Here is a 27,925-nt window from a genome sequence, read left to right as displayed (position 1 = left end):
CATCGAGCCAGGCACGTGCCAGGGAAGGGGAGTCGCATGCGCCACATGCCTTTGCCGTGCTTCTCATCCCGTCATTGACGGTTGCTGCCTCCTTCTACCCTCTTTATCATGGTCGGTACAAATATGCCTGCCCGACCCTCGACGCCTCCTCCCCAGGCTACGGCCAAGCCTCAGTCGCCGCTGACCCCAGAGCAAGTGAGGAGGATCGAGATTAATCGTCTCAAAGCCAAAGCGCTTCGGGAACAAAGAGAGGCAGAAGTCGCAGCAACCGCACCCCTACGAAGATCTGACTCTTCGGCCGCAGGCCAGAAGCGCTCGTACGCTACATATTCTGAGGCTCCAGCAGCGACGAACCGCGATGCCCGAAACGAAGCAAATCGGCCGCTTGAGGCTATTCAGCCGGCGCGCAACTTTGCAAAGTATGTCGACTATGATTTCAGCAAGATGGCGGATACAAAGGGTGGGTTCTTGACTCAAGAAGATGACCCGTACAACAAGGCGCTACACGCCGATGAAAAGGACCAGAAGCCGTCCCATCTGACCGAGAAGGAATGGGAAAGACAGCAACTGCTGCGGTCGCTGCGAAATCGTCAAGCCGGTCCTTTCGAGCCCGGAATCACTGCCATGACAGACCAGAAAACCAAGTCGTGCCGCGAGTGTGGGACTTTGGAAGTTGACTGGAAATGGCTTGATGTGTTTAACCTCGCCGTGTGCAACACCTGCAAAGACAAGTTCCCCGAGAAATACAGCCTGCTCACCAAGACAGAAGCAAAGGAGGATTACCTCCTGACAGATCCCGAATTGAAAGACGAGAATCTGCTTCCGCATCTCGAAAGACCCAACCCTCACAAATCGACGTGGCACAACATGTTCTTGTATCTGAGATGTCAGGTCGAGGAGTATGCCTTCTCGGACAAGAAATGGGGATCGGCAGAAGCGCTAGATGCGGAGTTCCAGAACCGAGAGACAGAGAAAAAGAAGCGAAAGGAGAATAAATTCAAGTCGAAGCTGGCGGACCTGAAGAAGAGGACCAGGGTCGAGGCATACCAGCGGAGCAAGAAAGGCGGCGCCCCTGGGAATTTCGGAGACGATATGAGTGGTGGCAAACATATCCACGAGTTTGGACAGCCCATTGACAATCCCGAAACCGGGTTTCCCGTCAAGACATGTACTATATGTGGGCTGGAAGTGGAAGAACTCGAGCTGTAATGCTAGCGGACTGAGGTGATGACGATACCCGAATGCATGATGAGTTTCCGTGATGAATGCACCGTGATGAATACACCGTGATGTACTTTGCGCATCTGGATCTGCTTCTTGCACCGTCCAGATTGCAACCAGTTGTAGTTATCGAGAGGTGAAAGTGAAGAAAGTGAAGAAAGTAGAAAGAGAAGAAAGTGCCGTTGTCCTTTAGCCGCAGTCAAACCGCCGGCCTGGCGCTAATTGACTTTGGTCGCGGCAGCTCAGCCTGCGGAAAGAAAGTCGCAGCTGTGCTCGCGCTTCGACCAGGAGACAACCTCCAGACTTGAAATCATTCAGCAGCGTGGCTGTCCACGCAACCAACGTGAGCACTTCGTCCAACCCTGACGACACCCTGGTAGTCGTCATTGCCAATCTACAGTCTTTTCCTGCCTCTCGACTCCGACTTCGATCCCTCCGCATCGGTGGCATCTCCTCGGTTAATGACAGCGTGACCACTTTCCAGCCCTCGTAGTCCACCAACATGGCTAGATGAGAGCATCACAAGCACAGCAGCGCCAGAAAGCGCATCATGGCGTGGCAGTCCGGAGCTGGAGGAGGCGCCGTAGGAGGAATGGCTGCCGGAGAAGCGACTGGAGTGCAAGCATACACATTACAAGGTGGGAGACTTCTCGCATGAGCGCTGTTATAGTACTGACGACCGCGGACAGGGGTCATGCGCTTTCTGCAGACAGAATGGCACCGACATGAGCGAGACAGAAATGCGTGGGAAATCGAGCGCGAAGAAATGAGAAACAGGATAGCCATCCTGGAAGGAGAGACCAGGACAAGCAAGGGCATGCGCGTCTCCCTGGAACGGCACGTCAAACTCTTAGAGACAGCGCTCAAGAAAGAACGGGAGAGGGCGAGAAATGCCAGCAAAGGCGAACCCGTGGACAGCCACAAAGACGCCAAAGACCTGGCGCGGGAAGAGCTGAAGGCTGCGGGCAAAGGTATGATTTCTCCCGGACGCGGCTATCACAGTTATTCACACAAGACAGATCTGCATATCAAAGCTATCAGCCATTTTGACGCTGAGATCGATCCCGATCACCACCTAGCGCAGGGAATCCGACAAGAAAAGGAGCGCGACAAGTCCAAAGGCTTCCTTACAAAGTGCTCCTCCGAAATCACGTATCACGTCTTACCGACAACCCATGTACCACCAGAGACCAACGAACTTGTGCCGTCTACCAACGGATCCCATGCCTTCCAAGGGCGACAGCCCACACAACAAGAGCTCCAAGAAGCCTATCTACAATTGCAGCAGGTCAAACAACAGCAGCATCGTAATGTCGCAATGGTCAGGGAGAATGCTGTTCAACAGCCGACACAGTATGGAGAGCCGAACCCTATTACACGAACGACCACCGCGATCAACAATTCAGAAATTCAACCCAGTGTGGTAGACCGGCGGATACCCGACCAAGTCGTCCAATCTATTCCTGTGGTCGACCCCAGAAAGAATTTCTTCAATGAATCGATGCCGGTGGTTGAAGACCCTGTGGAATCCATATCCCACAGCTTCGATGCTTATGGACAGGAAATCCCGCTGAAAGATCAAACCGAAATGAGAACCATGGACGAACCCAAGCAGGAAGTATCTGACGGATGGGATTTCGATGATGGCCCACCAGCCTCGGAGAAGCCTGTCGAGGTGCCGCCACAAAGGCCTGATACCGAACTATTCCCCAGCGCCAATCTGATACCTTCCAAATCTCCGCCTCGAGCACCGGGCTCGTATCGTCGGAAGAGCATGGGTGGAAGGCGGCGCAGCGAAGGTAGCAACGACGCGAAGGATCTGGGAGTCAAATCGGACGCATCACAGTTCAAAGTCAGGTTCGCCATGAGAGGACACTTAGATGTCGTCCGCGCCGTCGTTTTCACTGGTGGCGGCAGTCCATCGGAGCCCGAATTTTGCACAGCAAGTGATGACGGTGGTGTGAAGCGGTGGCACATCCCGGCAACCTACACTCACAACGTTGCGCTGGGAGATGATTTGGACCGAATAGCTCACTTTACTCATCGTGGACACCTGGGAGCGGTCTGTTCATTAGCAGCATGCCCTGCATCTTTGAGCTTTTCGAGCGGTGGCCGTGCTGCCGGCGATGGGTGGATCTTCTCCGGCGGCGAAGATGCCACAGTCAAAGTTTGGGAGCGTGGTCGGGTCGATGCCAAAGCAACGCTCGAAGGACACAAGGATGCTGTCTGGGCTCTGTGCTGCTTACCAGGCTCAACAGGCACCATTCTTGGGGATCGCTGTTCGCAATTTGGAGGCCCGGACAGGGTTCTCCTTGTCGCTGGCGGTGCGGACGGGACGATACTTATCTGGTCTGTCAGTACGCCACCTCAGCTTACGTCGCCGCATGCCGGAAGTCGATCAGCAAGGGGCAGTCGCAGAGCCAACTCGATATCTGCGGGCTCCAATTTCCCCAGCTCACCACAACCAAGTATAGCCAGTGCGACACCGTTCAACTACAGCTTGGTGCACCGGATAGAGCGAGCAGATAAACCGGCGCCAACGTCCATTTCACCACTGGGCAATCATGGCGAGAGTTTCGTTGTTGGATACACCGACGCGAGTGTGCTAGTATTCGACACACGGACGGGCGAAGAAATCGTCGGCATGGCCAGTCAAGAAACGTACGACGGCACGCCAAACACGGGAATCAACGCCGTTGTCGCTAGTAGCACAGGCTTTGATACCAGAGACTCAGTCGCGCCCGGCCGACGTGGATCGATGGGGGAAGACGACGTTGTTCACGGTGCAACCGGGTCTGAAGGCGGAGTTGAAGGAGTGGTCATTGCGGGATATGAGGATCGATACATTCGGTTCTTTGACGCGAATAGCGGTATGTTTTGTCTCTCCCCTGTTCCTGCCTACTTTTTCACTGACAATCACTCCACCAGGGCAATGCACATACACCATGCTTGCACATCCATCGGCGATTTCTTCCTTGTCATTATCACCAGACGGCAAAGAATTGGTTTCGGGAGGTCACGACGCGAGTTTACGGTTCTGGTCGCTCGAGAAGCGAAGTTGTACACAAGAGATCTCGAGTCATCGCATCATGAGGGGCGAGGGTGTCTGTGGTGTGGTCTGGAGTCCGGACGGGCGATGGGTCATCAGCTGCGGCGGCGACGGTGCCGTCAAGGTATTCTCCCGAACTTGATGCTGGCAAATGACTCACAGACATCCATGCACTGCCCCCGATGAGAGATATCCGTGTGTATCCATTTTTGAAGATAATGCCATCCCCATGACCTGACCAAGTGCGTTTTCTCTTAAAGCGTCGTCCTTTAGTTTCCTGTGCTTAATACTCGCTCTAACTAGAATCATATCGTGTGTAACTACAAGGAACTATTCTGGCTGATCTTACATCGACCAGTCCCACACCCGACTGCGCATAAATAGATACCCATGTATTGAGTCCATATCAGTCGGCAGAGAAGAACAAACACAAGCACAAGCACAAACACGAAGGAGCAGTCCCAACGTGGTATTTGTGTGCTTGTTGATATACATACCCTAGGTAGCTTATTCCCTAACGAATCCATTCCAGCACGGAGTACGGAGTACATACAGTCTACAGTCCACTGCCATCCCTCTCGTCCTAAGGTACATAGTTGAGGTACCTACCTGTATGTAGTGCCAGTACTTCCACGACACGACACGACACGACACGACACGACACGACACGACACGACACGACACGACACGACACGACACGACACGACGTAACGCTTCCTACAGTAACAGTATTCCAAGTCGAGCCGTCTGCTCTACAACGCGTACGTACAACGTGGTGAGAACATTACTCTTTCTTCTGGTACGAGGTAGAGAGGCACACACACACAATGCGATGGTGCGATACAATGGCCGACGCCACCTCGATCTTTTTATACCTTCATGCCCACTGGAAAGCAATCCCTTACCGAACAAGCGGCTCGCTCATCTTTCTCGTGTGTGTTGCTGGGCTTGACTACGGGATTTTGGAGAGCGTGCTGTCGTTGGTCAGTTTGAGGGCGTCGTCACTCACCTTCGGCGGCTTTCAAAAAGACCTCCTCCCCGCGGCATCCCGTGCTGGAACCGGAGGTTTCGAGCTGAGGCGCGTACGCAGGTGTTTTGGTCGGTGGAGGGTCCGAGGGTCAGTGCTATCATTCCTGCTTGAGGGTGGAGAGTAATTTTGTGGTGGATCTCGAACGTATCGCCTATAATTATTTGGATTATGCTACTCATTTACTCATAGTAGGTAGGTTCTCCATGATTATGCTTCATAAATCGGGATTCTTCACATCTCTAACTGAGGAATCTATACCCACTCACAACCATGTTCTCCCTTGTTACATCTTAACAATCCTTGCTCCAGTACAAGCGTGCCATCCTCGGCAAGGTGTCAAAACTGGAAAAGTTGCCATCGGCGTTGACCCAATCACTCGTGTTTCCAGTCAGGTATTTGCCGGCCGCAGGGGTGAAGAAACTCGTTCCGTACACATCCACAAGCGTATCGTCAGTAATGTTAGACACACTGACGTTTGCTTGAACGTAGTGCGGCGAGGCCGAGTAGCCTTGGTTGGTGTGAGCGATGTTGTCACCGTCGTTGCCCAAGTCATCCTTAGTGACGTAGCCAGGGGTCACGACCAAGGTCGTAGCGTTCACGGGAGTGTCGGCTCGTTTGAAGACTCTGTCCGTTTGCATGTTCGAGAGCAAGTTCTTGGCCGAGGACCACGGTGCCGTCATCCGCAGCCAATAGTTAGTGTAGGGATTCGTCTGATACGCGTTATCTATCGTGAAGGGACCTTGCAGCAGATCATAGCGGAACCCTCCTGTATTGGTAAGGATGATTCGAGGCATGTCGGTGCGATTCGGATCGACCACAACGGCTGGGAAGACGACATTGGTCAAGTAGTGAAACAGACTTTGATTCGAGCTGATGGGGAAGCGGTCGAGGTAGTAGTCTGCCGGACAGCAGCCAAGCTTCTCAGTAAGTTCAGGAAGGCTGTCGACTGATGCCGTGATATTCTTGCTGATGCTCACACCGAGAGTGCTGTTGAAGGTCTGCTCATTGGTGCCCGTGTGGAACTCGAAGCTGTACCGATTAAAGTCGAGATATTGACGCGAATAAGACAGCGTGGAGTTGAGGTATGGCTTCACACCAGGCACAGCGGATGGCTTCTGGGTGATCTTGGTGGCACTGCCCATAGGCGATTTAGCTTTGGTCACGTTTTTGGGAAGGCCATCAACCGATACCCATCCCACAGTCTCGCAGTATCTGCCAGAGGCAATACCCAGGGCAGACGAATCGAAGACTACGGCATCCCGCACGTGTCGATGGCCTCCGAATATCTGAATAGGGGTCCTGGGATGATATTGACGAATGGCGGCATATATCAGTCCCCATTCGGTCGAATTGCGGAGGGTAATGTGGCCGGCAACCAAAAACATATCGATGTCTGTTCTCTTGACCTGTTGCTGGAACCAAGATTGTTTGACTGCGTCGCCAACCGGCGTGACGACCGTAGCATTACTGTTGCCCGTAAAGTTGAAGAGAAAGGCAAATGCCATGATTCGAATGCCCTGCTTCGACTTCCAGTATGCGTATCTGTTGGAGAACGGTACGGGAGTCCCTGTGAGGTTAAAGTCGACATTGGACGTAACATATCGGCCTCCCCATCGTGGTGCAAAATTGTGATACGTGTTGTTTGCAATCTCGGTCGTGTAGAGCTCATGGTTTCCGATCGACAGCAGGTCATAGGGGAGTTTCTGGAAGATGGGAAGAGTGAGTTGGCCGTTGGGTGTGGTGGCATCTCCAAAGCCAGTTCCGTCGTGCAAATCGCCCGAGTCAACCAGCAGGAGGTCCACACCGTAAACATCAGCCTTGGCCTTCATCTTCTGGACGAAGTCGGCGAAGTCGCCATAGTCGGCGCTGTAGTTGTCATCGAGCAGGTGACCCGCTAGCCAACCATGAGTGTCTGTCGTATGGAGGAAATTGACCTGACCCCAGTGCAAGTCTTTGATCTTTTGCGGAGGTGCGGGTAGAGCAGCCGGCTGGATTCTTTTGGCCAGGTCGTGTCTTCTCATCAAGCCATGGTCTACGTAGCCTCCGATAAATGGGGAGGTCCAGTCATGGTCGTCACAGGAGAAGGTAGGCTGCAAGAAGGCTGCCAGCGCGAAGAGAGATGTGAGCAGCATGATTGCCCACTGTTAAAAGTGACAGCGCGGCGTTGAGTGAGTGACAAGTCAGAACGACAGGTGAAAAGGCTCACCTTGGGCGCGAAGGGCGCAGCCGAGTCTTTATCAGATCCTCATCGTAGCTGTCACGAGCCGGAAGGAGCAGTTGGAGCTTCCTTCTGGAAAAAGTTGGTCTCGCGGAAAGCTGCAAGCTACGGACAAGGAAGCTACAGGCACATGGGGCGTACTGGGTAAGCTCCTCCGTGTCGGCAGCATCATCCTGCCAGATACGGCTTGGGTGGAATCGGTGCTGCCACGGGTAGGCGAAGATGGAGGGGATAAGTGGACGTCTGATGGCCGCAACGGGGAGCTGCGTGCACCTGGAGTGGCGCCCGATAAGCTATGCGAGATGTGCATAAGGTTGACTTGATCCTGGGGCAGAGAGCGAACAGTGACAATGATGGAGAAATGTGAATGGAGAGAGCGGAGGCAAGATACTTAGCGTCTTGGCTAGCGGCTCGGCACACGACATGGGACGGTGCATCTCAGGCAGCCAGTAATGGCACGAGGTGTTGGAGGGGCAATCAATTGGACTTGGTGGAATCTTCATTGATGTCCCTTCAGCCGCCAAGAGGAGACACAAATACACACTACATACTCCGTACAGTAGTACATTAACTCATTCATTGTTTCAAAGCACAAGGCAGACATCTATTTATTCACCAAGGGCTTTCATCCCGCATGGCACACTCACGAGTACTGGTTGGTCACCATTGACACTGTCCCGTAGTCGCTTGGAACATAAGCGGCGTTGCAGGCTTATAGTTTCGCAACTTGCTGCATTCGCCGCCAGCGAGCAGTTTGAAGAGTACGGAGTATGCTCCGCTCGGAATCTTGCTACTCGTACGGGAAAGGTCGAGTATTGCCCATCTTGTGCAGGGTGGCTGGTGTCGCAATGCTCCAAACCCATCTCAATCGCACAATCTGATGTCAGATGAGTATAATGTCTCAATTTAATGGTATTGCCCACGGCGGTCTTGTCAATGCCACGACTTTGCATAACTTCGATGCATAACTTTGCCATATCCAGCGACATGATCCCAACAGTCTTGGGTTAGCTCGTAGGTAATACTCTGGTTCTGACCTCGGCCAGCATCGTCCTTGGCCGTCAATCCCAAGAATGGGAATAATCGGTCGTTTTGCTCCAACCGTTCTCCGTCGGTGGGCTGATAAGTATGGTCCTAGGTGAATGTATAGCCACCTGACACACCTCCCAAAAACATGAAAACGATCTATCGGTACATGCATAGATATTGCTTGTATAGAGATACGGCCTTGTGGTAGCTATCTATCTCTCCAGGTTGCCATACATGCAGACGCCAGTCTTGGCTCGGATTGCTGGCCGGTGCAAATATCCTAAATCAGCAGATGATCGGGTTTGCTGCAAACGAGCTCTGTAGGATCTGTGTCAGTGTCGGACGCTTCGATATTGGCGATGAAGACTCATTTGAGCTCACCTGATCTTGCGTAGCGAGTTCGCCCGACCTTGCCTCCAGAGCCTCATCATCTTCTTCGAGAAGCTTGTCAATCTCCTTGACATCTTCAATGGTCCAGAAATGTCGGAATGCGGCAACGATGTGGTCACTGTGCTTCTTGAGCAAATCTTCGTCCACTGCGGCAAAACACAATCGATAATACTGCCAGCCCTTCTGTTTGGCGATCTCGGGTGTAGGGGAAAACATCTGGCCGGGAGCCACCAGAACCCGGTACGGCTCAGTTGTTAGGAGAATCCACAGTGCCCGGTATAGTCGTTCGTGGTCAACGTCGTTGAAGAGAGGATGTGTCTCAAACCGGGCATGCAGCCAAAGAAACATGCCAGCCATAGGATAAACAAAGTCGTACATTTGTGTCTTGTGCACGACCTCGTATTCGACATCGTCCGGTGCAAATGCGTTCGACCTGGGCTTCGAGTCCTGGATGAGGTGCTTTCCTTCCTCGAGAGTCGATGCCATCAGCTGCATGCGCCTCTCATAATTGCCCCTGAGGCCCTCAAGCCACCGAACCCACCCATCAACTTTCCACCCACTACCGTCCTTGCTGCCTCCCTTGCCTGCGTCGCCGTTTGCCGACGGGCCCATGATAAGCTCTGCGATTATGCTCTGTACAAATCCACTGGGCTGTTGAGTGCTCGTCTCAGTAATGCGCAGAATCCTCTCCACCACTGCGGGTTGAGCTGTGATCCAACCCAATCGGCAGCCTGGTGCTACAGTCTTGCTGAAAGTATCCAAGCGCACTACTCTGCCATCCACGTCGACAGAGAGATAAGATGGGACAAGACTATCCAAGAACGGGAATCCGCTTGATTTGCCTCCCGAGTTTGTGTTGTAGTTGTGCGAGCTGGTCGGGAAATTCTCCGAGATCACTTTTCCTCTGGTCTCCAACGAGAGCTTGTTTGCTGACGGATATTGCAGGTACCAGTAGGGGTCATCCTCCACAATGATAATGTCGTACTTTTGGCACAAAGCATAGATTTCCTTCCGTCTCTTCAAGGAAAGCAGGCCCGAGGTCGGATTCTGACCCATGGTCACGGTGTACATCAAGTGTGGTCTCTTACCCTTGTTCTTGTCCCACTTGACCAAGACATCCTGGAGCCCTCCCTTGCCATACGCCATCATCCCTTCGTCATCGATAGCGACGGGCACGACATTGAGACCGCGAGGTCGTGCTGCCTGGATGGCGTTCATGTAGGCAAATTCTTCGCATAAGATTCCCTCTCGTTCCCGGATCCAATCTCTTTCCTCATCCCAAATGTTGCTCAAGCATTCGATGGTCTTGGAGAAGCCGTCGGTCGAGCCGCAGGTAAGGATGACCTCTGGACCTCCTTTGTACGGGACATTGGGATGCAAGTTTGCCTGTGCAAAAGATCGGATGAATGTGTAGAGGGGAGGATATCCCTGCGCGGTGCCATATTGCAGGGCCGTCGTCAGATCAATCTTGCGCAAGACGTTTGGTTCGGCAGAATCGTGAGGCACAAGCACTCGGGAAGCCGTTGGAGCTTCCGAAGATGCGGGCGGGTCGACAGGCTTATTGGGAGTTGGCTTGAACCGATCAGGAACCGCTGTTTGTGCTTCGAGTGTATCGTAAGGGAAGTACCCGGGGTTTGGAAGACCTTGATCTGTCAACGACCGACATATTCCTCACATAGTTAAGGCAACATACCTCCGGCAAGATTGCCAATGCCGGGAATGGCGAAGTACTTGTAAAACTGCTTCATCTGACTTGCGATGCGGCGATTGGTGACGCGGGAATAGTGATGGGACATGTCCCTTGGCGCGGGCTTCTCCATGGCGGCGGCCATTGTTGTCACGGCGTGCTCTCAAGCTGTCAATCTGGATGAAGATATGGCAAACAAAGTCGTATGTCGAGGGAGGTATGAGCAAAGGCTTTGTCGCCAGCGAAGGGCGCACATGCGGCCACATAGACCGCATTGATGATGACTATTTGACAATCAATACGGATGGAATACGGCCGACTGCCGGTCCGATAAGTTCTAAGTTAGCGATAAGCAAGTGCACGCGGAAGCCACGTTCCGCTGCCGTGGGCGTGGGCGAAGCACTGCCCGGCGCTGAAGTACGAGCGTACCTTGAACGGTTTTGGCACTCGTAAAACCTACTTCGGGCACTCAATCTCACATCTCCGCACCTCTCACAACGCTGGGTTTGCTGCCTGTCGTCATGACTTGCGGTCGTCGTCCTTGAAAGCTAGCGCACCCTGTATACTAGACCTCATTGTTACGTGAAACCGGCAAAAGAGAAACACATTGATGAGGAGGTAACGCGGTTTTGGAAGGCTGTTTCGTATCTGCCGGCTTCAGGCCGCAGGCAAGTATGTGCGCTGTCCGTTCCATCAACTCCCCAACGTCCCATCATTAGAATCATTAGCGTAACCCTGGGCCATCCTGTACCGGCCTATTTCGTCCTTCCAGGCGAGCTTTGGTTCCTACCGCATAGGATGGGAGACAATCCCTCAAAGTGGCTGTTCCCTCTTGGTGACTCTCAACCACATGTCGCTTACGATGAAGACACCTGCACTAAAGGACTTCCATGGTTGCTGAGGATTGACGATGGTGAATTCGAACTTCCGAAGTAGCTGCAAACCCGTACAATGTCAGCTATCACACCGGCTTGGAGGTAGACTGTCCTCCACTTACCTGAACAAACACCTTGTTTAGTTCGATCGCGGCAACGCTTTTTCCGAGGCACGACGATCTGCCATAGCCGAAGATGCCCTCGATGTCGATTTCCTTGCGTTTGATCTCGTCTGGTGTACCTTCGAGAAATCGTTCGGGCCGGAACACTCTCGCATCGGGACCCCACAAGCCTGGATCGAGAAAAACTCCCCAAGCAGAGGATCCGATCCTCGTACCGGCTGGCACATAGTACCCGTTGAGCGTGTCACCTCCCGGAGGGACCACCTTGGACTGGAGCCCTGTCACTGGTGGGTGGATGCGCAGACCTTCCTTGATCACGGCCTGGAGATATGGCAGCTTGCGGGCTTCGGAATCTTGGATTGGATCAGATATGTCTGCACTTTGAATCTCTGCCAGCAATTTTGCAAGGACAGGTGGGTTTGTGAGTAGGTGGAGCATCGTCGCACGGATGGAGCCGGCCGTGGTGTCGCTGCCGGCTAGGATCTGCACCATGACCTCCGTCTCAGCATCTTCACGGCTAAGGTTATGTCGAAGGAACGACCCTAGCATGTCCATGCGTGGTTTTGCGTCCGGTTGGAACCTCTCTTGAACCACCTCTCTTGCTGCTCCCATTATCCTACCCAGGCCATACACGTCCGTATCCTTGGGCATCAGAAACTTCATCAGTGGTGATTGGAACAGGGTCGACAGCCACGGAAAGGCCGCACAGAGGATCATGGCCGGGATTGTACTTTCGGTTGTCTGGATGTATTTGAACACGTCCTCATCCTTCTCCAAGAATCCAAACGCCCCACCGAATGCGACGGCGGCAATGATGTCTAGGGTCAGATACTGAGCTTTGCGGGCGAAGTCGAGAGGCTTGAACTCCTCCACGGTGGAAATGTACTTTCGTTCGATGAGGTCTACCAGTTTCGCAATGCAGTCGTCTATGCCCTGTTCAAGCGTGGGATTCTCCTTGCCTGCATACTGGGCACGATGTCAGCATGGACCCGTCGAGGGTTGGGATGGGGTCAAATACTCCGGCAGCCATCTTGTTGCGGAGCATGGCATGTCTCTCCTCGTCTCTCTCGGACAGGATATTTTCGCGGTCGACGCGAAGCGCATTGTACCACTCGGATCTACGGTACGGAGACCTGGGCGCACCCATTCGCTTCAAGATGTCGGGATCGTTCGTAATTAGGTCATTGGGTCCAATACGAACAAGTGAGCCTGGAGCTGCAGGTCAGCCCGGCGACTCTTGAGGGAAGGGCGAGCTGAGGTTGCACATACCGTGCTTGAAGCACTGTTCAGCCGACTCAAGATACAAGGTCCCATTCCAGGTATGTTTGAAGAGCCACCATTTCGAGAAGCCGGCGCTGAAGGGCCCGGGGACATGTCGCAAGCGATACCAGCTATAAATGGTGTCGATGGCCAGGTACGCCAACCCCAGGGCGAGTATGGTGCCGAGATAGGCGAGGATGAACATGTTTGCTGGTGGGAGTACAGGAGATAAATGTGCTGACTCTTGTGTTCACCGCCGGCGAGTTTCAGATCTGATCTCGCATGGTGCGTATTCCTTGAGCGCTCACCGAGAGCAGGACGAGAAAAGGAAGAATGACAGCCCGATCTGGGGCAAGTTACACAGCAGGGGGCAGACGCAGCTCTCAAACGGGCGTCATGCAGCAGGCTTGTCTGTGGGGTGATGGACGAGTGAACTGGCATTGGCTGCGGCACGTGGGAATCTTCAGCAGCTGTCCGCGATTCTTCAGCATCACCGCGACAGAGTGACAGGGGGCACGGGGGGCAGTGAGAGTTTGACAAGAGCTAGCTAATGCGTGGATCGTGATCCGACCCTTGTGCCCCGCTCGTCATCCGCTGGGCTTCGCCTGGAAAACCTTCACTGCCGCTGCCACCCGCCTGCCACTACCGGCACTAAAGCTGCTAGCTTGTCGGGGATATCGACTTGATGAGAAAAGCCCGTCCTCGCTTGCAGCTGGGGTGAATCGATAACTCAAGCTACGAGCAAAGGGGAAATGATGGGAGCGTGGTCTTGATCGACAGGCCCACTCGATGCTTTCAGACCCACGACAGATCGCCTTCGAGACCGCAGACGGCCCTTTCACCGGACACTTTGGTTGACCACGGGTTCACAGCAGGGTTGGAGCTAGGCTTGTGCATCTGCATGTTATGCAGGATCAGGCTTCTTCCCACAGATGCTGTATCTGTTGTCTCACTCGTTAGTTGCGCAATCCCACAAAATTGAAACATGCTGACGTGCTCACATCGGCCAGTATGCATGATAAGCTGTGTTCTTCATGTCTCGCCGGACGTCGACTAGAAACACCTCGAGCTCATCCGGAGACCAGGATAAGCCTCGTGTGAAGAGGGCAAGGCTGATGCCCGACAAAGAAGCGGTAAAGTCATGGAAAGTCCAAACCCCTGTGGTTTCTCAGTGAGCAGCTCCACAGGGGATCTCTAACAGGGTCTCACCGATCTTCTTCAACCTCGAGTCCCTTGGCCACTGGTTCATCGGCCAACAGTAAGCCCTCTTCTCGACGTCGACAAACCCTATCTCGATCATGAGCTCCCGCACCGAGTCGACGCTATCGAGCGGGCATCCCAGGTTGATACTCGCTTCAAGCATATATCCGGCCCACCTGCGGAATGCCGAATCCTCTGGGAGAGAGCCATCGTCGCAGCGGAGACGGAACGATATGTCTTGTACTTCGAGTGCCCCGCCTGGTGTCAGATTACTGTTCCCAGCGTCAGTACGATCGCATTCCAGTCGAGAGGAAGACCTCACTCAAAACATTCTTGGAGGTACTGTCGCCAATTCGCAATCGCTCCGGTCATGAATCGGCTGAATATGAAGTCGAATGGAGTGGTAAACAACCAGGGCTGTCCCACGTCCATAACCTCGAATCGCACATTCGGAGGGACACTGCCAGCTTGATCAACAGAAGGCTGCGAGCCGTTTCAATGAGACTTACAAAGCCGGTTGCACGGGACTGACATCCACTCCGAGCACCTTTCGAAAGTCAGCTGTCATACGTCGGCGAGCCGGGGCCAGAAATGCCTCACTATCGACTCCGGATGAGCATCACCTAGAGAGAACGTCAGTGGCTTTTCGAGCCTCGCTCTTGCAAGTTAGTCTGCACACCACTCACCATATTCAATGGCCCAAATTCCTGTCCCGGTGCCTATGTCCAGCACGTTATGGATGTCTTTACTCTGCTCGGGCTCGTAAGTTGTCAGTCTGTCTCCGAAGGTCATCTTGAGCAAATGGTGCTGCAGATCTGACAGTCCAGGTGTGTCAGCGTTGGCGAAGGCACTGACCAAACGTGTTCTTACCGAGACGATCTAATTCCATCTGCGGCCGATCGTAGTCAGTCCATCAGTCCAAAGTCGTCTGGGTCATTTCCTCTGGCGTCATACCTCGTCGTTGGGAAGTACATAGGCTACGGAGCATGACTAGTCAGCCCCCGACAAGGCTGGAAAATCTCGAGGGCGACCTACTCCGCTCGCCATAGCCATTATACCTTCTTCCGTGTTCTTGGATGTAGTCGAACACGCTCGATGCCAACGACGACGTTGACAGAAGATCGTCTCCCTGTAACGCCGGTGTCCGATCAGTCATGTGGACAATGCCGGGTGGTTTAGAAGCGCTCACATCTCCAAGTGCCGAATCGATATCATCATCGGCTGGTCCGGGATCGACCTGAACAGAATGTCATATATCAGTTCTCCAATGGGCAGCTCTTGATGGCACCCACTGGCTGAGGTTCTGGATCCAGAGGAACTCGTTGATTCTCTGCAGCTTCAGACATGGCATATAGAACCAAAGACCTCAACTCCTCCGATTTCATGAACAATTAATTCATAAGCTAGACTCTGTAGGGAGCTCTCATGGATATCACGATCGTTCGTTCCGAGATATGCTCCGGAAAGGGTGAGCACTGAAATACGAGACCTGGTAGACGGTGGTGCAGTGGCGGCACACTCGCATGCAGCGAGCCTACCAGTAGGAGCTTTGTGCCCCTGTGATACATGGGGTGCTGGTTGCCAATATGGCCAATTTTGGCTGCGTGCGTTGTGCCCCCCACCGCCTCCCACGGTATTGCACTGCGTTGGCAGCTCTCATTCGACGGTCTTGCACGAGTACCACGTTCGAACTGGCCTCCATACAGCGGATCTGCAAGGTAACTCGACGTAAAGGGTTGAGAGACGTCCACGAAGGAAGCATTAACCGTCTTTATTGACAGCGCGACATTCTGATTGAGTTTGGGACGCACATTGCCGGTGACAAAAATCCTTCCGCTTCGCATCGGACCGATCTAGAGCAAAGTCTGTTACACCACACTGACCTTATCACCTAAGCAGTTGGCACAACCTGCTCAGTCAGAGCGAGGGATACGGAAGGGTTGCATAGATTGCCTTCTTGGGCGTGACCGTAGACAATCACGTCAAACTGGGGAGCCCTTTCGGTGAAGTCTTGGTGAGAGCTGTGATGGCAAGCTCAACACTCTGGACCGCAATCCTGTCTGAGAGGTACACCCCCGTCAGGCCCGAGACAGGTTGGCCGGAGCTTCTCGGCAAGGATAGGCGAGCGGGTACGGGGTACCGTCAAGTAAATCCGGGCTCGGCAACTCTAGTCGAGGAGCCACAACACACCGCACCGCGGGCGGCTTTCCAATCGTCCCTGGCCCAAGCTGACAGGTGCCATTGCCAGGCAGTTCCCTTCAGACACGACGTGCAAGCTTCGAAGCGAGGATCGTCTTGGTGCCACGACAGGGTTCATTGCAGGCCTTCAACAGCAATGGACCGCAGGGTGGTCACCGGACACGACCAGGGAGCACAGGTGCTGCCGGATCTTCTGTGTCCGGCACGTGGTTGGTGTGACGAGGGGTTGTGGAACAGCATTTCGCCAAGCAGTCTTCCCAATGGGTACAGGAAGAGAAGCTTCAACTCAGGACGAAGATGTGACGGAGCAAAGAGACGTACAGTACTGGGTACCCAGCTCCGGCCTTCTTCAATCTCGCCCACCTTGGCTACAGGATTGACCTCCGCCCTACGGAATACCTCTTCGACGAGCGATTGCGTAAGAATTTCCTTCAACATATTTCCATACCACTCCTCCTCCCACCTCACTCCCATGTCTCTCCCCTCTCAATAAGCCCGTTGTTGAGGCATGGGTTTCCCTCCCCTCTTCACATGACTGTGGAAGTCCGACAGTCTCTTCGGAGTCCAGTCAGATCATGTGGCACCACCATCAAGCTCACACTATAGACTGAAACTCTTTCCTGGTTCAACCTCATAGGTCTTCTCGCCTGATTTCTCAAATGTCGCACCTGTGCCGAACTGTCGACTTAATCAGCGCCGTGAAGTGATATTGCCCCAAAAGACGCTCACAGTATCTTCCATAAAGAGCATGTATACCACCTGTCCATCTTCGACCTTGCAGTGGATACTAAAAGGCGAGGTGTATGCCTTCTTCAACACTCGAGAACGGTAGGTGAATCGACCGAACACGGCGACATCTGGGCCCTCGCCGAAGAGTGCTTCAATCTTGAATTCGTCATTCGCCCAGATCTTGTCAACATTGGCGAATGTGGAGATGACTGCTTGAGGCCCTTCCTTTGCATGCACGCCGGCATGGGCCATTATCCGGTGCAGAGGAGGGTCGGAGTAGCATAGTGAGATGTATGTAGCATCTACAGCGACGAGCTCTTTGATAACAGACTCGTTCCAAGTGTTTTCAAGAAGACGAGCGACGACGTCTTTCGGCTGGGAAGACATTGCGGTCACTGCAGGGCACCGGTATTGAGACTCCAGGCTGGCACAGGGCTGGATGCGACTTGGTTCAGGTAAGAGCATCATGGCACAGCACCTTTACTTATGGTCATAGTTGGCTATCAAGGTGGGCAGCAGACCCTGGCAGGAGGGTGCCCTCAGTGCAATCCTCCCCAAGAATGGTAGCTGAACCCTATCTCAGCCGGAGTCCGCAACTTACGGTTAGCTTTCATCGACCACGCTAACGCATACTCTGCCATGTGGGTGGATCGGCAGGTGCTGATCAAGCACTTTTACGAAGTCCTCCTCCCTACAAGCCTCTCTACTCGAGCTAGCACCTGAGAAAGGCGACAAATGGCTGCCAATGGCCGAGCTCGTTATCCGCCACATCTATACCTCCAACCTGTGGTACTCGGCCCTGCCTTGATAAGTCCCTGACTATGAGCGCCTGAAGGGAGTGCGGTCTTTTGACTCTGCTATCACCGTGTGTCAGCTCCTTCAAGGAGAAATGTTGTGGCTCAACGCCTACTCGATTCTTCCGGATCTCCCGTTGCCGCTTTCGGGTTCCAAACCTCGGTTGCGCTTTCAGCCAGCACCAGGAAACCACCCGCCATGGCCATGTTTTTGAGAAACATGATCATTTGTGTCTGGTCCTTGAGGTCTTTGTGGAAAATCGCCGCAGTGAGGAGACACCATGCGGAGAGAACGATGGATACTGGAGTCGTGAAGGTGCCAGTCAGCACCATGGTCCCACCGGTGATTTCGAGAGCTGCGGCAGGCCAGATCAAAATCCCGGGAACACCATATGCTTCCATGTATTGTTGTGTTTGTGCCACTGAGGTGAGCTTGGAGACGCCGGACAGGATGAATAGCAGTGACATCAAGCAGCGCGCTGGCGCACGAAAGAGATGCTTGGGAAGGTTCATTTTGGTGATTGTCGTCCGTGGACTTGGACGGAGCAAGATACGGCGATGCGGATGGTGGTTTATAAACCATTATCCGTGGGCCAGCCCGATGCGTCTTTCCCCTGGAGCGGTCGGAATGACTCCTCATCATCGAGGGTCAAGTGGTACTAGCCGTGCGATGTGCTTGATCAAAGTCAAGACTCGACATGCTCGTGCATCTGTGTCGCAAAGTCAGGCCACCAGCGTGACCAAGCATCGCATGATTAGTGCGTTCGAGCGAGAACAAAGGCCACCATTGAGAGTCCGTCATGAAGGTGTCTGTTATCATCGGTGGCACCGATGGCAGAAGTCTCCTCTATGCCGCCTGCAAGATGGAAGGCAAAGGGTCCGCGGCTCGGGTTCGGACGCGGTCAGCCAGTCCCGACGAGGCTGGCCCCGAACACGCGTCCCTATCGGGCAGGTCGAAGTCGTAGAGGCTGCCAAATCGAATGGTTCAACACCTGTTGCAGGATGTGAATCAGCAAAGATTGGGACTTGAACCAGTCCTCAACGTGGAATAAAAGCCGAGAACCTGCCAAAGATTCATCGTTGCAGATCACACCAGGCCGATCCATGGATCAGTGGCAGAAGCACAGCTGACCAACAGTTTTGAGCCTGGAAAGCTACGCGCCTTTCGAAGTATGGCCGCCGGCAAAGCAGGGAGGCTTTTGAGATACACCGGTGATCAACCAGGCAACATATATATACCGTTATGAAGTTGGTGGCGGACCAGTTCGGTCAGTCGTCTTGCACTCAAAACCTCTCCCACTCTCCCGAATCTGGCACTTGAAACGAGAGACCTTCCTATTCGCAAGTGTCTCCTACCTCCGCGAATATGCCATCCATACAAGGTAGGCCCAAATCAGCAAGCAACACATGCTTCTCACAGCGAGCTGATTCTCGTGCAGACACCAACTCCAAGGAGATAGCGGACCTCCTTCGGTCGTACCGGAACGCGCTAGTCAAGTCCTCCGCCAGCGATGTCATCAAGCTTTACGCGCCTGATGCCTTGCTCATGGCCCAAGGGTTCCCCATAGTCAGCTCTGCCGAGGACATCCTCACCTGGTACGAGAACTGTTTCAAAAACATCACGCTTGACGTCGTCTTCGAGATCAAAGAGATCATGGTGGTATCAGACGAGTACGCATTCGCCACCACGACCAGTGCTGGTACTCAGAAGGACAACACCTCGGGCAAAGTGACAAGTGAGGGAAATCATGAACTGTTCGTCATTCAAAAAGTTGACGGGTTCTGGAAGATTGGCCGATACTGCTTTTCGACCACAAAGGCCTAAGGGAGATCACCTGGATTTCGGATTCTGGAGTGAGATATGGTATGACCTCGGTTTGGTTTGTCCTCAGCAATCATGGGCTAATTACCAGCAGAGTAGAAGAACTCATATATTAGAAAACAGGACCAGCATCGCGAGGCCCTCTCAGCCTAGAAATTTACCGAGTTTGTTGAATTTGTTGAGTTTGTTGGGTTTGTCGTAAAAGGGGTTAGTTCTCCGTAGTTTATCCGATCCCGCTTGCGCTTGCTCTTGGCACTGCGGACTTACTGTACTCATCCACTCTCTTCCCACTTGCCTTGCACTGGCTCGAATGGTCGTTGACCATGAATTGACAGCCTAGTTTCCGGCCTCAGCCTCATGTGGTACTATGTCCACATGCTGTTACTCATTCCTCACTTCTGTCTGTTGATCTATCAGCTTTCCAACCTTAGCCTCATGTGGTATCTTTGTCCCACATGCCCTGACTCATCCCTCACTTCTGTCTTTAGATCTCCCAATTTTCAAGCTCAGCCTTACGTGCTACCACTGTCCAGCTGTGGACAGAACGTGGCCCTTGTTGGCAAGAAGAATCCTGATTCGCGATCGTATAAACTAGCAAGCCACCTCCGCTTCCTCTCAGCTTGTACCTAGTGTTACCTCACCCCAACAATACCGATCGTTCCGATGGATACCGCTTTCTCAGGGTTGGCAACACGAGCCTCGAGCCGTAGGAGTTCACTGACCCTACACCACCTCGATTCTTGCAGCTCGCCTACCACTGACCTTGAGCATGGGGCTAGTGCAGCTGAGACGCTTCGGGGCACAACCCCGCTCCAGTTGCAGGATCTCTCTGGTCACGATGCGAGAGCTGTGGGGGACGAGGCGAACCATTGGGCAGGCATACGAGTGCGGCCAAAGCCTCAATGCGGAATCCTGCCACTGAAGCCGCATGTGCCGCCTGAGGTAACGAGCAAGGCTCTCTTTCAGCCGCATGCACCATAAAACCCCCACCGCCGCGTACCTTATGCTTGACAATTACTATGCACCTGGAATCATTGCTTAACTTGCCATGGCTGACTTCTCCTGCGACGTGTGCGATAATTACTCAGCTGATGTGGCCTTCTGCACAGCATGCAATTTCAACTTTTGCGCTTCGTGTTGGTATCGGCACGTCCCGCATAGGAAGCTCTTGCTAGGTCCTGGAGGACTTCCACACGAAAAGGCAGATCCTCGGGTGGTGCAAGAACTCACTGAATGCATGGCGGAACCAACCGAAGAAGGAGAGTATCGGCATCACCAGAAAGACGAAGAAACGACCTGGTTTGCTCTTGATCGTGATGCCAGGGGTGAGCCCGTTCTGGCCGAATACCGCCGGTATGCTGCTGTGATGATGCAAACATCGGAGCTGGGATCAAAGACTCGCTATCCGAGTCTCGTGTCCTTTGTTGGGCAGACAGGTGAGTGGGAACGACTGGGTTATGCGTCTGAGCCTCACAAATCTAGGTGCCGGCAAGAGCACCCTCATAAATCTCCTAATTGATCTCAAATCGGATCCGAGGATGGCTAATGATGACCCTGCTAAAATGGCTCCCGTCATCGGTCGTTCTAGCTGCACATTGCCAACGTCGGCTGATGTGCATTTATACATCAGTCCGGAAACGAGATTCTCAAAGCGTCCTATTCTCTATGCGGATTGCGAAGGGTTTGAGGGCGGTGAACGAAGCCCTATTGCCATCACTGCTTTGTCACCAGAGACCAAGGATCCATCTTCCAGCGGAAACGGCTCTCGAAGGCCGGATGTCCTGTAAGTGGCGACCAGCTGAGCGAAGTGACATAACATGAAGACCACCTCAGAATCCACACATGGCTATCAGCCGCAGTATAACTGACCCATGCAGGCGCAAAATGTCTCAGGGCACACAGCGACTTCTGAAATGGGCGAGCCATAATAGTCAGGCATACGAGCAGACGAGCAAGAGGGCCTACGCCGTTTCTGAGATGTATCCAAGGATTTTCTACGCCTTCTCGGATATCATCGTTTTTGTGCTCGACAATCCGAAGTAAGTCAAATACTGACAACCCGACCCCCCGCTTTACCGATCTTGGGGACATTGACTGTCGGACGCAGCACTTTGGAAGTTGTTGTCGAGAGACTACTCGAGTGGGCCGATGCCAACTATTCTCGTTCGATAAACCAACCGACTAAACCACACGCCATCGTGGCTCTCAACAAATCCAATCCGAAGACCCCAGAGGATCAGTGGAACACGGTGAACGCCACTGCCCATCTGTTGACCACTGCGTCTGCCAAGATTGACGAGAACAAAACCTTTGTCAGATATGCGAAGATGCGGAAGAAAGCATCGTTGTCCCGTATCGATAACATGCACGATTTGCTTCGCTGCTACTACTCAACGGTGCACGTTGTTCGAATTCCAGAGAAGAGCAGGTACCACAAGCTCGATCAGCAACGTCGACAACTTCTTCAGGTAATTGAAGACTGCTGCACTATAGCTTTCAAGGACAAGCAAGAGCGGGAGATGCTCACCGATGTGGATGACTTTGGACTCTATTTGTCGCTAGCATTCGACCACTTTTCGGAAACATTGGATAAGCCATTCGACTTTATTGAAGCCTCGTTGAAAAGGAATCCTCTGTCTGCTTCGTTTGCCGACAACGTGCTTGCGTTTGCAAGAAGGATGGCGGTGCACAAGAATTGTGAAGGTCAGATTGTGGAACTGTTCGCCTACCTGACCCCGTTCGTGGCATCTTGTATCCTGCTCGAATCTGCGAGGAAGAAACGCATTGGAAGGCCTGAAGACTGGTTCGGTGATCTCGAGGACGATGAGCCGGTAAATGACGACAAGCGTCGTGCACGACGATCATCGAGCCTGCCAAAAAATCCGGTACAGCACACTTACCGAGACATGTGTCGAAAGGCTATCTTGAAGTATTTCCACAATGACGTCCAGTGCAATTTCGCCATTTACGACCCCTTCGCGCTGAAGAAGCGTCCTTGTGAATTACGATACTTGCGTCATGGGCATTCCCATCGAGCTAAAACAAAATTGCGCACGATTGAAGCGCCTGGAAATTTCGAATTGAGCTTCGAAATGGACCAGATCACGGCATGGGAAGAGGACATCCTGGCACAACTAGTTGATATGCACGACAAATCACGGCGCAAGCTCACTTTCGAAACTAGGCAGGCCACCCTCCAGGCTCACTCCAAGCTCCTCCAAAGTATATATCGAGGTGGATATCCCACCCGCGACAAGGCGGCCGAATTCCAGTTGAACTCGATATGCGTCGCATGTCTGTGTAACCCTCCTCAGCACCAACTTGGGTGTGGGCACATTCTCTGCACGGACTGTGTCAAAGACTTCGGGCAGCAAGATGGGAGGTCGGTCAAGATCCTGGGATGTCCTCTTCATGACAACTTCCAGAAAAACAGCCCCACAGGTATCACAACAGACGTGGAGCTCGCGCCCGCCTTCTCGGGTTTGCGCGTTCTGACATTAGACGGGTAAGGCACTCACAGTACGAACGCGGATCGGTACTGACGAAAGTAGTGGTGGCATCAGGGGAATCGTTGAATTGGCCGTACTCAAAGCTATTGAGGCATGCCTAGGTGTCCCTCTGCAGAAGTTCTTCGACCTCGTCGTTGGCACAAGGTGGGTAGGATGATCATGTGTTACCAGATTGAGGAAGTTAGAGATGCGGCTAACTTGTATCCTACAGTACAGGGGGCATCATCGCTCTGGGTTTTGGACATGAAATGTGGTCTGTCGATCATTGCACCCAACAATTTCAGAAGCTAGTGCAACCCGCTTTCTCGAAGCGTAAAGGCCAAGATGTGCATGTCATTCGGGAAGTTCAACTGTTCGTCAAGCATAGCAAATACGAGACGACACCTCTTGAGACTCAATTGAAGCAAGCTTTTGGAGATCGGACCCTCTTCCCTAAGCACCGATCGGAGGACCGCTTGAAAACTGCTGTTATCGCAGTCTCGAGCTCGGGTTCGAGAGCTTGGGTGCTTTCAAATTATAACACTCACCCAGGGCGAGGTAGAGGGCCACCGTACCAAAGATATCGACCTAGTCGACCACGGGACGAAATCCTTACTTGGGAAGCGTAAGTGGCCAGTCAATTTGAGCTCGTCCGAGTACTCACATGAGGCATAGCGCAAGAAGCACGTCCGCCGCACCAGGATTCTTCAAGCCCTTTTCGCCGCATAGAGCTGGAAGCAAGCTCGAAGAATGGATCGATGGTGCTGTCCTGCACAACAACCCAGTCCAGATAGCAATCGAAGAAGCCCGGCGCATTGCTGAGATGGAGCAGCTCAACGGCGAGCCGGACGTTGTGCTCTCAATTGGCACGGGCCTCTCAAAACGTGTCAGGCATCTGGGAGATATACCTTCTGAGGAGATACACTTGGGTGCGCCCAAAGCGAGGACAACTGGGTGGATCCGCAGTCTTTTCACCATGGTCAGCTACCAGATCAAGCTGAACACAGATGCTGATCGGAGGTGGGCATCAGTGCTTGACACTGAGCGGCACATTTCTGGGCAACTGTATCGCATCAATCCTGACCTTCAGATGGACCCACCCGAGCTGGATGCTGTTGACAAGGTAGAAGAACTGGCTAAGTTGCTCCCTCGACTGCTGATCGAGGACGGAAGCTTGCAAGGCCGGATACAGGAGGTCGCGTGTGCACTGGTCGCATCATCCTTCTTCTTCGAGAAGGACGGCCGAGCAGTCAGCACCTCAAGCTCATCGACGGAAATCCGCGGCTGGATCTGCTGCCGTCTCGGTCATGCTAAAAAGCGTGCCGGAAGCGACTCGGTGCGTGGCTGGATGGCCACACCCACGCAGCCGATCACCAGTCTCCGCGGCAATAAAGACGATATCAGGCAGCTCGGCAAATTTGTTGCTCGCTCCGTCCGGCCAGAGTTCATTATCTACAACGAGCCCAAGAACGACAAGGACGTCTTTCTGTCCATTCCAGTGGACGAAATGATGCAGCAAGGCGAATTCAGCAAGCAGGGCGCACACCTCACGGTGCCCGGAGACGATACGGTGACGACGATGGCGCTGAGGCTCCCTGGCATATGCGGCGGACGGGCTGAATTCCCTATTAGCGGCTTTCCGCGTCAGTTGATGAAGATGGACTTTAACCCGTCCTACAGACATGATGGACCTTAGTGGCCAGCGGAGCTGGCTGGGCTGTGTGTGTGAAGATGGGGCAGTCTAGTCCTTGCTGTGTACTGGCCTCGACGTCCACGGTGAATTTCCATGTCTGAGGTTGACGAGCTGTATCTTCTGGTCGCGTCTTGTCTCAGCGTCTTAGCTCATCGAGTCCATGATGCATGTTGGCCAGCGTATCGCCAGGCATTGATAAGCTCACCCGAGCTCAAAGCATCTGAATCTTCCAGCTTGCGTCCCTCGTCGACGATGCGATTTATTCCGAGCTGCCACGCTCCCTGAAGATGTGTCAATGAAGGGCGTCGACGCGATGATGTGCCGCAGCTGACAGTGGCCTGGTTGGTGCCGCCCAGCTTCAACTGCCCAGCACGTACTGTAGGCGACGCAAGCTCCGGAACGCCGGCTGCACCTCTGACCTCGTTCAGGCTCGTTTCACTTGCCTGTCATTCTCATTCTCATTCTCTCTACAACTCATCGACTGCCTTGGGCGTTCCCACGTTTCTGTTTGCTCTGTATAGAATCGTTCCTTCGCTTGCATGTTGCATTTTGGGTATTAGCGTTGCGTTTGCGCTGTCTCGTCTAGCCCGCAACATCCCGGCGGTGGAGCCTGCGCTGTGCTCTTCCACCTCCACCATGGTTCGATATCGCGACGATGAGGAGGACCCTGCTGCAGGGATCCTTAGAGCTGAAGACGATCCAGATAACGTGCCTGGAAGCCCCGAGTTACACATTCGCTCCACGCCGGACTCCCCTACCACCGGTACGCTTCCAATCCCCATCTGGCTCCGGGAATCAGCAAGTTCATTCAGATACAAATGGGTACCTCTACCCGTCAGAAAAGCAGGAAGGGCAATCGTGACCTGGGTCAAAGGTCCCGAACCCCCTCGAGTCCTGAGGATCGAACCCATATTCCCGAAGATCCAACAAGCGCCGATCAGGCTGCTGGACAAATATGCGCCAAAGAAAAAGCAGCGCGTCATCTTGCTGATGGCCCTCTACGTGTGCTGGTTTTTGACGTGGTCGCTGATGGTCAAACAGCACTCTACATCGGGATTTATCAAAGGATATGGCCGGCCAACCAACTTGTGGTGCGGAGCCAGTTTCTGGAACGAGGGCAATGGATGTGGTCTTAATGGGAACATGTGTCGGCCGTTTTCGGCGGCGCATCTGACATTTCGATGTCCCGCCAACTGCGAAGGCACACATCTTTTGGAGGAACACATGGTGGGGAACAAATCATTGAGATACCAAGGGTTGGTGGTCGGTGGACCAGATCCTCAAGACCCCGAGTCAATGGCCGTCTATCGAGCAGACAGCTTCATCTGCCAGGCTGCAATCCATGCGGGTATCACTACCGACGCCAACGGAGGCTGCGGCGTCGCGACTCTGGTCGGCTCGCATACAAACTTCGCCTCGACCAAGGCCAATGGCATCGAAAGCACGAGCTTCCCCGGGACGTTCCCTCGTTCATTCACCTTTCAGCACCTCTCCTCCACGCAGGCGCAATGCCCGAAAGATTCGCGGTGGCCTCTTTTTGTCGTCACCGCCATTGCACTCGTGATCTTGTCCCTCTTCACCACCTCGCCGGCCGTCTTCTTCTTCAGCACCTTCGTCATTATGTTTCTCCACGTCGGCCTCGTCTCTGACCCGCCGAATACGGCCAATGTCTACGAGGCGATCAGCAAGCTAGTCGAGCGGATTCTTCCCGCGTCCTTCATCGCCATCATCCTGTATCGTGTCGCGGCTGTGCCGCTCTTGACGGGGGTGACTGCCCAGATCGAAAAGACAATCCTGTACCTCGGATTTTGCTTCATTGGCGCCCTGAACAATTACACCTTCGCCCCCCTGATCCCCATCGAACGGCTCACGCCGCACGATCTAGCTCAGCCAGGCGCTCCTTTCGCCCTCGCCATCATTGTGACCGTCATCCTCGCGATCGTAATCTCACAAGTCCATTTCATCCGCATCTCGGGAAACATGCCGAAATACCTGGCCATCTACGGCGCCATGGTGGTCGCACTGGGCATCTTGCTCGCGCTGCCGAACCTTCGCCTCCGCATCCACCACTACATCCTTGCCATGCTGTTCATGCCAGGCACCTTCACGCAGATCCGGCCGTGTCTCGCATACCAAGGCCTGCTGCTGGGGCTTTTCATCAACGGCGTCGCGCGCTGGGGGTTCGCGTCCATCATCCAGACGCCTGCCGCGCTGGGCGAGGCCAACGGAGGCGGCAGCAACGGCTCGCCCGGGTCTTGGTGGGGGGCCAAGTCTCCCAACGTGACTGCCGTGGTTGCTCCGGACATCTCCAACATCACGTTCAACTGGGGTCCGTTGCCGCGCGATTCGGGCGTCGACGGCGTCAGCATTTTGATCAACGACGTGGAGAGATGGAGGGGATACACGGATGAAGAGCTATACTGGGACTCGGAGGGCGTGACGTTGAAGAGGAGGCACGAACGAGGCGACTCGGCCGACGGGCTCGAGCCCGAGTTCTTCCGTTTCGCGTGGATGAGCGGTAGCCAGACGGGCCTGTACTCCAAGGTCGGACTGTGGGATGAGCATGGACGGTGGCGGTCGCCCGAGGAGGGGACGACACTGGGCTCGAGCGAACAGAGTGAGGTGAAGAACTGGGACGGTGAGTTTGATGACGTTACAGAGGAGGAGGAAGGCCTCGACGCCGACGGAAGGGTCATCGAGCTGTAGATCTCCTCGCCCTAGCTGAACCACATAGCTGGCCATGTGTCCATGTATCATGATAGGATATTTGATGTAGTGAGTTGAGCGTTACGGAGTGCATGAGTTGGATAGTCAGATATACACAGTACTTTACATGCGCTTATCTTGTACGTTTGTACGCTTGTGGAGCAAGCAAGAATGACATGTCTCAATGCTGGACTTGGATTATTATGCACTATATATATATACACAGGTATTCATGCTCGTACAGAGTATAGTGTACAGCACTCACTGCCCACACCAGGGACTTTCACGAGCATACATGTAGCCAAGTCACGCCAAAATTGAGTCGTGTCGATTCTTGTCCAGTCTCTTCGGATCAACTCGCGTCAAGTCAATTCCAGCCGATCCGCTAATGCCCAGGGGACGAGCACGAGACG

At 53.6% G+C, this 27,925-nt stretch overlaps 11 protein-coding genes across 11 annotated transcripts; 5 read left to right on the top strand and 6 right to left on the bottom strand.

Moving 5' to 3' along the window:
• Positions 1-123: 123 nt before the first annotated feature.
• G647_04129 (DNA repair protein) lies at positions 124-1,209 on the top strand (the record flags this gene model as incomplete). The annotated part of the gene is made up of 1 exon (XM_008728473.1): positions 124-1,209. One exon carries the CDS (start codon positions 124-126, stop codon positions 1,207-1,209), a length of 1,086 nt encoding a protein of 361 aa, XP_008726695.1.
• Positions 1,210-1,915: 706 nt separating this feature from the next.
• On the top strand, positions 1,916-4,412 carry G647_04128 (uncharacterized protein; the record flags this gene model as incomplete). Its single annotated transcript, XM_008728472.1, has 2 exons — positions 1,916-4,091; positions 4,150-4,412. 2 exons carry the CDS (start codon positions 1,916-1,918, stop codon positions 4,410-4,412), a joined length of 2,439 nt encoding a protein of 812 aa, XP_008726694.1.
• A 1,178-nt stretch (positions 4,413-5,590) lies between these two features.
• On the bottom strand, positions 5,591-7,432 carry G647_04127 (uncharacterized protein; the record flags this gene model as incomplete). Its single annotated transcript, XM_008728471.1, has 1 exon — positions 5,591-7,432. One exon carries the CDS (start codon positions 7,430-7,432, stop codon positions 5,591-5,593), a length of 1,842 nt encoding a protein of 613 aa, XP_008726693.1.
• A 1,400-nt stretch (positions 7,433-8,832) lies between these two features.
• G647_04126 (uncharacterized protein) lies at positions 8,833-10,769 on the bottom strand (the record flags this gene model as incomplete). Its single annotated transcript, XM_008728470.1, has 2 exons — positions 8,833-10,580; positions 10,631-10,769. 2 exons carry the CDS (start codon positions 10,767-10,769, stop codon positions 8,833-8,835), a joined length of 1,887 nt encoding a protein of 628 aa, XP_008726692.1.
• Positions 10,770-11,437: 668 nt separating this feature from the next.
• On the bottom strand, positions 11,438-13,086 carry G647_04125 (uncharacterized protein; the record flags this gene model as incomplete). Its single annotated transcript, XM_008728469.1, has 4 exons — positions 11,438-11,560; positions 11,622-12,587; positions 12,640-12,830; positions 12,891-13,086. 4 exons carry the CDS (start codon positions 13,084-13,086, stop codon positions 11,438-11,440), a joined length of 1,476 nt encoding a protein of 491 aa, XP_008726691.1.
• A 792-nt stretch (positions 13,087-13,878) lies between these two features.
• G647_04124 (uncharacterized protein) lies at positions 13,879-15,427 on the bottom strand (the record flags this gene model as incomplete). The annotated part of the gene is made up of 10 exons (XM_008728468.1): positions 13,879-14,039; positions 14,091-14,353; positions 14,404-14,541; positions 14,591-14,628; positions 14,682-14,704; positions 14,768-14,896; positions 14,952-14,970; positions 15,036-15,058; positions 15,117-15,318; positions 15,374-15,427. 10 exons carry the CDS (start codon positions 15,425-15,427, stop codon positions 13,879-13,881), a joined length of 1,050 nt encoding a protein of 349 aa, XP_008726690.1.
• Positions 15,428-16,880: 1,453 nt separating this feature from the next.
• G647_04123 (uncharacterized protein) lies at positions 16,881-17,396 on the bottom strand (the record flags this gene model as incomplete). Its single annotated transcript, XM_008728467.1, has 2 exons — positions 16,881-16,958; positions 17,010-17,396. 2 exons carry the CDS (start codon positions 17,394-17,396, stop codon positions 16,881-16,883), a joined length of 465 nt encoding a protein of 154 aa, XP_008726689.1.
• Positions 17,397-17,908: 512 nt separating this feature from the next.
• On the bottom strand, positions 17,909-18,316 carry G647_04122 (uncharacterized protein; the record flags this gene model as incomplete). The annotated part of the gene is made up of 1 exon (XM_008728466.1): positions 17,909-18,316. The coding sequence occupies one exon, from the start codon at positions 18,314-18,316 to the stop codon at positions 17,909-17,911; it is 408 nt and encodes a 135-aa protein (XP_008726688.1).
• Positions 18,317-19,169: 853 nt separating this feature from the next.
• G647_04121 (uncharacterized protein) lies at positions 19,170-19,628 on the top strand (the record flags this gene model as incomplete). The annotated part of the gene is made up of 2 exons (XM_008728465.1): positions 19,170-19,185; positions 19,243-19,628. The coding sequence occupies 2 exons, from the start codon at positions 19,170-19,172 to the stop codon at positions 19,626-19,628; spliced, it is 402 nt and encodes a 133-aa protein (XP_008726687.1).
• A 1,234-nt stretch (positions 19,629-20,862) lies between these two features.
• On the top strand, positions 20,863-24,809 carry G647_04120 (uncharacterized protein; the record flags this gene model as incomplete). Its single annotated transcript, XM_008728464.1, has 8 exons — positions 20,863-21,061; positions 21,108-21,408; positions 21,503-21,664; positions 21,733-22,456; positions 22,544-23,130; positions 23,177-23,278; positions 23,346-23,738; positions 23,789-24,809. 8 exons carry the CDS (start codon positions 20,863-20,865, stop codon positions 24,807-24,809), a joined length of 3,489 nt encoding a protein of 1,162 aa, XP_008726686.1.
• Positions 24,810-25,442: 633 nt separating this feature from the next.
• Positions 25,443-27,512, top strand: G647_04119 (uncharacterized protein; the record flags this gene model as incomplete). Its single annotated transcript, XM_008728463.1, has 1 exon — positions 25,443-27,512. One exon carries the CDS (start codon positions 25,443-25,445, stop codon positions 27,510-27,512), a length of 2,070 nt encoding a protein of 689 aa, XP_008726685.1.
• Positions 27,513-27,925: the final 413 nt, after the last annotated feature.

Source organism: Cladophialophora carrionii (genome assembly GCF_000365165.1).
Source record: "Cladophialophora carrionii CBS 160.54 unplaced genomic scaffold supercont1.3, whole genome shotgun sequence".
In the NCBI taxonomy this organism is placed as follows: domain Eukaryota; kingdom Fungi; phylum Ascomycota; class Eurotiomycetes; order Chaetothyriales; family Herpotrichiellaceae; genus Cladophialophora; species Cladophialophora carrionii.
Note: the sequence above shows the minus strand (reverse complement) of the source record. Positions and strands in the feature narration are given on the sequence as shown.